This window comes from Daucus carota, chromosome 7 (genome assembly GCF_001625215.2).
Source record: "Daucus carota subsp. sativus chromosome 7, DH1 v3.0, whole genome shotgun sequence".
NCBI classification, from domain to species: Eukaryota; Viridiplantae; Streptophyta; class Magnoliopsida; order Apiales; family Apiaceae; genus Daucus; species Daucus carota.
The window spans coordinates 21,823,805-21,834,003 of NC_030387.2; the positions used below are offsets into that span (position 1 = coordinate 21,823,805).

The window sequence follows — 10,199 nt, forward strand, 5'->3', positions numbered from 1 at the left end:
TTTATCCTTCCTGGTCATGTCATGTCTTTTTACTTCACATCATGTTGAACCAGTGATGTCGGTCGTGTTTTGGGTATGCTATATTGTCCCCTTGTGGCGGTTTTAGGACAAGTCCTAGTCATGTCCTGTTGAAATAGAAGACTTGGACTGAAATCAGTCACAAAATTAACAAAATATGTGACTCGATCGTTGTTTGTGACTCATAGGTGATAATGTATTTGACATGATCTGTCATGTTTCTAAAGTTCATGTCTAGCTGTCACGTTGATCATCATGTCAAGACTTTATGCCCAGCTGTCACGTTGTTATTTTTATACTGTCACCATGTTTGTTAGTCATTCTGGATACTCGACTTCATGTATCATGTCCTTTTTGAATTAGTTGTATGCTTTGCGATTGATTATCTTAATTCTGTTTGATTCCCATTTGACATGTATGTGGTTTGACTTGTCATCATTTAACTTGTGCATGTTCATGTCGAGGCTGCTACCCATCGTGTCGTCGCGTTCCCAAGCGAAGCTGTCCATCCTTTCTGTCGGTCTCTCTCTTTGGTGTCACGTCATGTCATCTTGTGGTGTTGTTTTTTTTGTTACGTAGATGTCGTCCATGTCTTGTTGCTCGTGTCGCGTCACGTGTTGTTTACAGGTACCCGTCAGACATGATGAGATGAGTGTAACTTGTTCCCGTCGTACATGTCATGGTTGTTTGCAACCACTTTCAATTTATTTAACACTGACAAGTACCCTCTTAGAGTCTTCGTGTACCACTGAACACGTGACACATGTATGCTGTTGTCTTCTCAAAATATGACGTGTTGTAGGTTGAAGGCGTCGACTATATCTACGGACGAGTTGGTTAAGTCGTCGGGCAAACCAGTGAAACATTGTAATGTTGGACGTGTTATTGTAATTTTGAAATTTTTACTCATAAATGACTTTGTAATGCGTTAAATATCAGTACCATAAACATGCATTGTTTTTGCTGAGAGACGTGTTCGTTGGATCAGCCCCTTGTTGGGAGTCTTCATCGTGGTGTAGATCTTTCTCCATTGTCATAGAAATCATGTAGTCGCTTCGCTAGTTTCCCACAGACGGCGCCAATTGTTTTTACCAAAATTTGCAGGGTTAAAAGCCAAGCCTATTTAATTTCTATAACAATGGAGTATGTGTTTTTATGTATGAATATTTAGTAGATCGAATAGGTGAATATCGAATAGAAAGCAAAAGACAAGAACACAAGCAATTTTGGTGACGTGGAAAACCCCTTGTAAAAGGTTAAAAACCGCGGGTGGGAATGTCCCAGCCAAATATCCACTATAATAACGTAACATCAGCTTACAAGTATGAGAAATACATGATACAAGTATAAGAAGATGTTGTCATCAGCTCCAAAGCAGTTCACGTTCGTCAGCAATATGCACCCGTCGGCAGAATGATTTTGGGGAGATGAAGATGTAGAGCTCCTTTGATAGAAGATGAAGAAGCTTTGCTATCATATGTTAATGTATGTATATGTACGTGTACTGATTTGTATGATCTTAAGCTTGGTTGATGCTATATGAGTGATATGGGGTGGAAGATGAAGTTGTGGGTATGTAGAAGTGTGTAGATGATATGTATCACTTGTGCACATCTCTTTTTCATGAGTATTTATACCCCCTCAACACTTATGCACGTTCCTAGGTTGTTTCTCCACATTCTCCACTTACTCCTATAGTTTAGGGATAAAGAATAACCTCCTCCTAACTCTTAGGATCATTACAAGACTTATTCTTCATGCTGTTACGTTCATGTCGAGTACCTTCACGTCATGTCGAGTATCTTCACGTCATGTCTTAGCCAAGACGTCGAGCATCAGCTTTGTGTGTAGCTTAAATATATCTTTGGAGAATGATTAATTAGCTTGTAATTTGATGATATAATTACTCCCTTAACTCTCATCAAGACGTGGCTATATTGTAGGATCATGATATGGTAGTATTTATCCTTATCTCCTATTTTCCCTCCATGTGCATGTTGAGTTTCCTAAATTAGTGTCACTTATCCATTCTCCAATTTGAATAACCTCCTAAAAAGGTGGGTAGTTGAGACTTAGTCTCTTGCCCTATCAGCCTGCACACGTCGTGTCGTCGGTACTTCATGTCGTGTCAGTACACTTCCTGTCATGTCCTGACGCCTGTATAATCTGGGTACAACCAGTATTCAAGTACTCGCCACCTCTTATGAGGTCTTATATGCAATTTCTATTCCAAAAACGATGTTATGATGTTTGACGTTGGGAATGAGAGAGTACTTACTGGCGCATCATTTTGAATTTCTGATGAACTTAACAAGCCCAAATAATATTATAGTTTTGCTTCTTTTTCTTTATTCAGTATTTATAATATTTTATTAAAAATATATAAATTTTAGTTTTGCTTCTAAAATTAATATCGATTTACCTTAATTGTTGTATTGCTATGTGTTTCAGCTACTGGAGTGATCCAGATAAGATCGACAACATTGAACATCTTAGGCAGATGGAAGAATCACTAAGTGAATCCCTTAGCCAGATTCGTATTCATAAGGTATGATATATTCAGTAGGGACACTCAACAAAAGTGACTACTAAATAATGGTCCCAATTTCTATTACGTTCTAATGCTGAACACAAAATTTTGCAAAGCCTAAGTCCAATTATGTGTATGTCACTATGTGCTGCAGTGACACATAGAAAGTTATGTATCTTTAGGTTGTAAATAATTTTTACACCTCCTACTAAAACATGCTTTTGGAGGACGTACTTGGTGTATTACTTGCTGGCATATTATTTCTTGGTGTATTATAAACAAGTGTACTTGGCAGGATAATGTTAGGTCTCACCAGATTTTGCCGCTAGATTGCAGTAACTAGATAAAGTAAAGGGTGTTGAATTCAATTAACTTAGATCACTCTCACCCTCGCATGCTGACAATGTGCCTGAATAGATTTTTTTTAAAATTATTGCATTGCAGTATCAAAATGGGATGCATTCATCTCTGATGATTGGTGCTATGCAAGAGTCCCAACCCATATCATGGCTTCCTAATAACGAAAATGACCAAGTAATACTACCTGTAGAGCCAAATTATATGCAAGCAAGCTGAGGGAATTCCTATTACTATCCTTTAAAGAATTATCTATGTTTTCCTCCAATATACAATCCTGTAGATCTGTGTTGTGCGAAACCTTGCAATGTTCGCATATAATTAAGTTTCAAGGAACATTATTTGTGGGGGCAGATATCTATGAGGCTCCTATATGTGTATATAACTGTTACCGAACTGCTGCATTGATAATGTCCTGTTACTGAACTGCTGCATTGATAATGTAGTTCCTTGAAATGATTGTAATAGATTGGACAATTTCTTATTCCACCTGCAGGGATGCAGTGTGTTCCAGAGACATATTACTTCCGAGCTATTCTGGATTGTTTGAGACCGCCAAAGAAACAGATATTGATAATATGGGACAGATTGATAATACGAGACAGGAAAGTTCTCTCAATGAACCAAGTACTACAGATTGCTTAAAGCTACAACTCAGTGAACAATATCCTTTCCATGCATATAGCAATCTGAATTTGCCAACGATGGGGAAACTAGATGTTGGCACAGAAGAGAATATCCAAGCAGACCCTATCAATTATCACATCAATAGCAGTTATTAACTTCCTAGACCAATCTGCAACCATATGCATCAAAATTGGATCCCTGAATCTGGTTCCCACATTGTTCCCATGTTTATTGAGAGTTCATACTCAAAGGTAAGTCTTCCTCCCAATGCATGGCACTTTCTCAGCATTATAGAATTATAAGTCCGACATAATTATTTTGTGTGTATACTGTTGTATGAACAAATTGAGAATATTTAAGAGTGTGTAATTCTCAATATAGATTCACATTTTTTTTTACTTAACAAAAGAAAAATGCTCGATATAGTGTACTGTGCGTAGAAAGTTCTAATGCAACTAGAAAATGAGAAATGTTTAGTAGTGGCTTAGTGCATAGAAAGCACACAAGACTTCAGTGAAAAAATTTGTTTACACTTGATCTTTTGGCTCGTGTAATTATTGTACATGAATATCAACTGGGGTTGCACACGAGCTTATGCATGTAGCTTACTGTATTGCTATTTTTCACTGGTACCTACTGATCATCGAATTATACAGAGCCTAATGGCTTTGTAGCTTGACAAATTGTTAAACACCAGATTTGCTCCCCTCCGGTCAGGAAGTTATTAGGTCTGTTATATTCACTGCTAAACAGTGACATGTATACCTCTCTAAACGAAAGTTAGTACCCAATAGACTATCATTTATGAGGCCATTTGGAATTCTATGGCTTATCTCCATCATTATACTTGTGTACAGTGGATCCCCGAAAAATCTAAAGCAGGCTCCTTACGTTTATGTTATAAAAGTATGCTATCCACTTCTTCCATCTCAATATAGATGCTACTATGGCTTTTTTTTTATGACTGTGTGTGTACTGTGTTTTGTGTTTTATGCCGTAAAGCATGAATTTGGTCGGACAGTATTTTTTTATGATAATACTTATAGGTTTAAAAAAATAAATTCTGCAATTTCAGTTCTAACGACTTGTGATTGTGTTGGTCTCTAGTATGACTAGAAAGAAATTTGCTAGTTTGTGTAATCTGTCTCTGAACTTTCTATTTCTTGTAGCAGCCAGATTAGCTGCTCAGAATGCATGGTAACCCATCTGCATCATGGGCATGACCTGAATTGGACTTTGCACTGCTTGATATGATTGTCCTGTAAGGTTACAGCATACTTTACGATATCTAAAGGTGGTGTAATGCCAACATAGCTAAAACATATGGTGAATGTAGGGAATCAATGGTCTAAGCTGTAAGATCAGCTGGTTCTTGCGTACTTGTTCACTTGTATCTGGCAATGTGCAATATTTCAATTACTGCAGATGTATACTATGACATCTAGAACATATATGGAAGAAAAAAAAGTGAAAAAGTGATAATGTATAATATATATATATATATATATATATATATATATGGCACTTGCTCAAATGAGAACTTTCTTAAAATGAGAACCGTGAAAACTTTTCTAATTTATCAATATCTCATTCATTTGAAGGGCCCCGCCAGGGGCACCTTCACAAAAAATGTATATAATTAAGGTCTCCACCTAGCTAGCTAGCCGAAAAAAAAAATCACTGATGACGTGGCAGTGAACTTTTTTTTTTGAATTTTTTTTTTGACTAGTTAGGGAGAGACTAGTTTTATATACACTTTTTATATTGGGTACCCACTAGTTTGATGTTTAGATTAGTCAAAATATGATAAATTAAGGAAGTTCTCACGGTTCTCATTTTAAGAAGTTCTCACTGGAGTAACCCTCTATATATATATATATATATATATATATATATATATATATATATATATATATATATATATATATATATTTTGAGTAAATGAGGGCGGCACCTCGTGTATATTTTATAAATCAACAAAAAATATACAACCAAGGGAAAAAAAAACTCCCAAGTCCAAACAAAGGATTTCTTAGAACACCTTCCGAGAAACCAATAGAACAACAACTAGAAAAATAAATAGTGCCAAAACAAACTACAAGCATCAATACCCTTTATTAATAAGCGAAACCACATTTCGGTGGAACAACGGTACCAAAAAGTACCAAAGTTTGGTCACTTTCATATTGATTAGGATTTTATGGTCATTATTATACTATTATCAAAACACTTCTATATTGAATAAAATTTTATTATTAAAGACCTCAATATTAATTAGGACAGTGAAAGACTTCTTTATTGATTAGAATTTTTTTATTAAAAAGTTCAATATTGATTAGGACAATGTTATATAAACTTTTTATTTAATAACAATAATCATTATAGAATTATGAAAAGGTTTTCATATTGTTAGGATTTTATACTTATTATTATACATTTTTAGGATTTTATAATTATTATTAGGGCATTTTTTATTCATAACCACGTTTTCAATCTTATTTCCAAAAATACTACCTTATCCAATCTTATTTTCAAAAATACTACCTTCTCTAAAATATTTTCAAAAATACTATGGTTGCATATGCAACCATATATGCAACTACAAATCCTGATTTCAAGTTCCAGATTTCAAATGTCATTTTCGACCTCATATTTGGGATCGATATATATATATATCGATCCCAAATATGAGGTCGAAAATGACATTTGAAATCTGGAACTTGAAATCAGGATTTGTAGTTGCATATATGGTTGCATATGAGGTTGTATTCAGTTGATTCTATTGTAATCTAATGGCCCCGCAGGGGCACACATACATCAGTTGCAACTTACAGTTTCCGTTGCATATGAGGTTGCATATGAGGTTGCATGCAACCTCATATGCAACCTCATATGCAACTAAATGCAACTGAAAACTGTAAGTTCCAACTGAAGTATGGGTGCCCCTGGCGGGGCCATTAGATTGCAATAGAATCAACTGAATGCAACCTCATATGCAACTAAATGCAACCTCATATGCAACTGAAAACTGTAAGTTGCAACGGATGCATGGTGTGCCCCTGGCGGGGCCATTAGATTGCAATAGAATCAACTGAATGCAACCATATGCAACTGAATACAACCATATGCAACTATATATGCAACTGAATTCCTGATTTCGAGTTCTAGTTTTCAAATGTCATTTTCGACCTCATCTTTGGAGTCGATATATATATATATATATATATATATATATATATATATATATATATATATATATATGGATTCCAAATATGAGGTCGAAAATGACATTTGAAAACTGAAACTTGAAATCAGGATTTGTAGTTGCATATATGGTTGCATATGCAACCACCGTATTTTTGGAAAATATTTTCAAAAAGGTAGTATTTTTGAAAATATTTTAGAGATTTGAAAATAAGATTATAGATAAGGTAGTATTTTTGAAAATAAGATTGAAAAAACAGTATACAAGATAATTCTCCTTATTATTATACAATTATGAAAAGACTTCTATATTGATTCGGATTTTATTATTAAAAATTTCAATATTGGTTAAGATTATTATACTACTATGAAAAGACTTCTGTGGTGTTTAGATTTTGTAATATAAAATTTATCCTATCCGCACAGTTAAATCGCTAACAATTTAACTTATGAAACCGTTATATAAAATTTATATCAAAATTTGGCTATCATCATATTATTTTTTGTACAACAATTATTACTATTATCAAAAAATTTCTATATTTGACAGGATTTTGAACTATAACAATTATCTTACTAATAAAAATATATTACTAACAAAATTATTTATTTTAATTTGTTAAACTCAAATAATTTAATATACGGAACAACTTTATAAATCTTTTATCATGTTTCAGAGTTAAAATAAATAAGGATTTCATATTGATATTAATATAATATCCTATCAATAGAATAATAATATTAACGAAATTATTCGTTTTAATTTTTAAAACTCATACAATTTAATTTAGTTATAAAATTTCTATCATATTTCAGAATTAAAATAAATAAGATTCAATTTTGATACCAAAGTACGAAAAAACTTGGTCATATATTTTTTAATAATAATTATTATTATCATTCAGTGTGTTTCAAAAGATTGCGATAAACACGAATAAGGCGGTGGTAACACCAACTTGACAAATAGAAACTCAAAGAAAATAAAGTCATTTTGCAACATATAATAAAAGAATCGAAACTCTAGACATGCGTCAAATATTTGTTTTAATTTTTAAAACTCATATAGTTTAATTTACGAAACAAATTTATAAAATTTCTATCATATTTCAGAATTAAAATAAAAAAGATTCAATATTAGTACCAAAAAATTTGATCATATATTTTTTAATAATAATTATTATCATCATCCAGTGTTTTCAGAAGATTGCGATAAAGACGAACAAGGCGGTGGTAACACTGACTTGACAAATAGAAACTCAAACAAATGAAGTCATTGTCGATATTGCAACATATAATAAAAGAACCGAAACTTTAGACATGCATCAAAGTATTTGATATCGAATTACTTTTGTAAAGTTAATTAATTTTGTCAAACTACAATATTAGTTTATCAAACAACTATTACAACTGTTAGATCTACAAAAACTCCAACTAGAATTATATATATAATGTTTGACTATTAAATGAATAAAATAATTGCAACTTAAAATTTTAAATTTTTGTTCAAGAATAAAGACGCTATAAACAAACTTATATGTGTTGATCTTGAATATTATTTTCACAATTTAACAATCATCAAACAACATAGTAATTTTACTAAAATAAAACATATTGCTAGAGTTAAGTTCTATAATGTTCGCAAGTCGCAGTAAGTACCGGTCATAATCTTTTAGTTTAATCGTAAATAATATCTTTAATTATTCAAATTTTATATATAATTTACCATCATTAAGTAGTTTTAAATATATAATTATCAATTAATCATTAACATCTTTCAACATTAACAGTCATTAAGATCATTATTCTACTTATGAGTTACATATAGTGTTTAGTTATTTATAAAATAATTGTTTTATCTTTTGATTGCAACGATTATATTGTAGGACATAACCTGCAAATTGTCAGATGTTTACAAATATTGTAGACTAGAAAAATTAAAATTGAAACGAATAGATTATTTTTAAATAATTTTGGACTCCAATACCCTTATTTTGTGGACTCCATATAACAGGGACCCATATTGTTATGAAATAAATAAAATAGAATCAAATTTTAATATATAGAAAGTCTTATATTAAATGACAATAGTTTAAATATCATTTAAAAACAATAATTTAAACAAGTATAATAAAAATATGATAATGAAATTAAAAAAAAGACATTATTTTTCCATTAAATAACAAATTTTAAAATTTTATTTAAACTCGTGCCACTATCAACTTGTAAAAAATAATAAAAAAAGTCCTATAATTCAATCCCACATGACTCCAGTAAGGGTCTGTTTGGGAGTGCTGTTAAAAATTGCTGTGCTGCTAGAAAAAGTGCTGGTAAAATAAGTGTTGTTGTAGAAATCAGATAACTGTTTGGTAATTTTTTGATATTTACTTATTTTGAGTTATAATATAAATAAAAATAATGTTTTTGGTAAGGTTTTATAATGAAATCTATAACAGCATTCTGCAAAAGCTGAAAAGCAGCTTTTTCCAAAAATATGGGAGGACCTGCTTTTTCTAAAAGCAGCTTTTCAGCTAAAAGCTGCTGTTCGGAAAAGCTGCTTTTGAATTTACCAAACAGTTTTTCACCTACTTTTCAGCAAAAAGCTGCTGTTGCTGTCTGCAACAGCAACCCCAAACAGTACCTAAGACAACTGGATGGAGAAATACCACCCACTAGAGATGTGCGTGGAGCGGTTTGGTGCGGTTTGCACCCAAAACCGCAACCGGAACCACTTCAGTGCGGTTTCTAAAATTCAAAATCAAAACCAAACCAAATACTATTGGTGCGGTTCGGTTTATAATATAAGCGGTTCCGGTTTTATATGGTGCGGTTCGGTTTTCAAACCGTGAAGATCGAGAGATTATATGGTTGTATCAACGGCAGCCTAGCTACGGGTGAGTAACTTCCGAAAGCTGCTAAGACCTAATTAAAACATAAGCAGACCTGCAAGTTCCTGATCATGTATCCAGGGCCTTTAACAAGTTTACAGTCCCCTGTTGATATGCAATTTTTATCTACTAGAGCATAAAAAAGACAGAGTACATGACTACATCAGTACCAAAAGAATAGGACTGTCCAATTTCAGATACACTTTATAATTCAAAATACACAGAAGCAAATTAGGATATGCAGCAGGATTACAATAACATGAATTAACAATTTATAATTCATATTGCCTAGATTAAAATTCATCAAAAGAGGGCCAAGGTAGTCGAGCTAAAGTCACTGGACAAGGCAGTGTATTACAATTCCATATCTAAATATCTAATTATATATTCTATAATAAATATAATTTATATTTATATTTTTAAATATAATATATAAAATAAATGAATAAATAAATATAAATATTGTTGCGGTTTGGTTCGGTTTGTATTCGGTTTTAAAAAATCTTAAAACCAAAACCAAAACCAAAATATCGGTGCGGTTTTCTTGGTACGGTTTCGCCCGGTTTTTGCGGTTTTTG

General features: G+C 32.4%; 1 protein-coding gene across 1 annotated transcript; it reads left to right on the forward strand.

Annotated features, from left to right (window-relative positions):
• Positions 1 to 1,156: 1,156 nt before the first annotated feature.
• On the forward strand, positions 1,157 to 3,687 carry LOC108194721 (agamous-like MADS-box protein AGL30). The gene is made up of 4 exons (XM_017361666.2): positions 1,157 to 1,161; positions 2,470 to 2,566; positions 2,993 to 3,082; positions 3,352 to 3,687. Exons 1-4 carry the CDS (start codon positions 1,157 to 1,159, stop codon positions 3,685 to 3,687), a joined length of 528 nt encoding a protein of 175 aa, XP_017217155.2.
• The last annotated feature ends 6,512 nt before the right edge of the window (positions 3,688 to 10,199 follow it).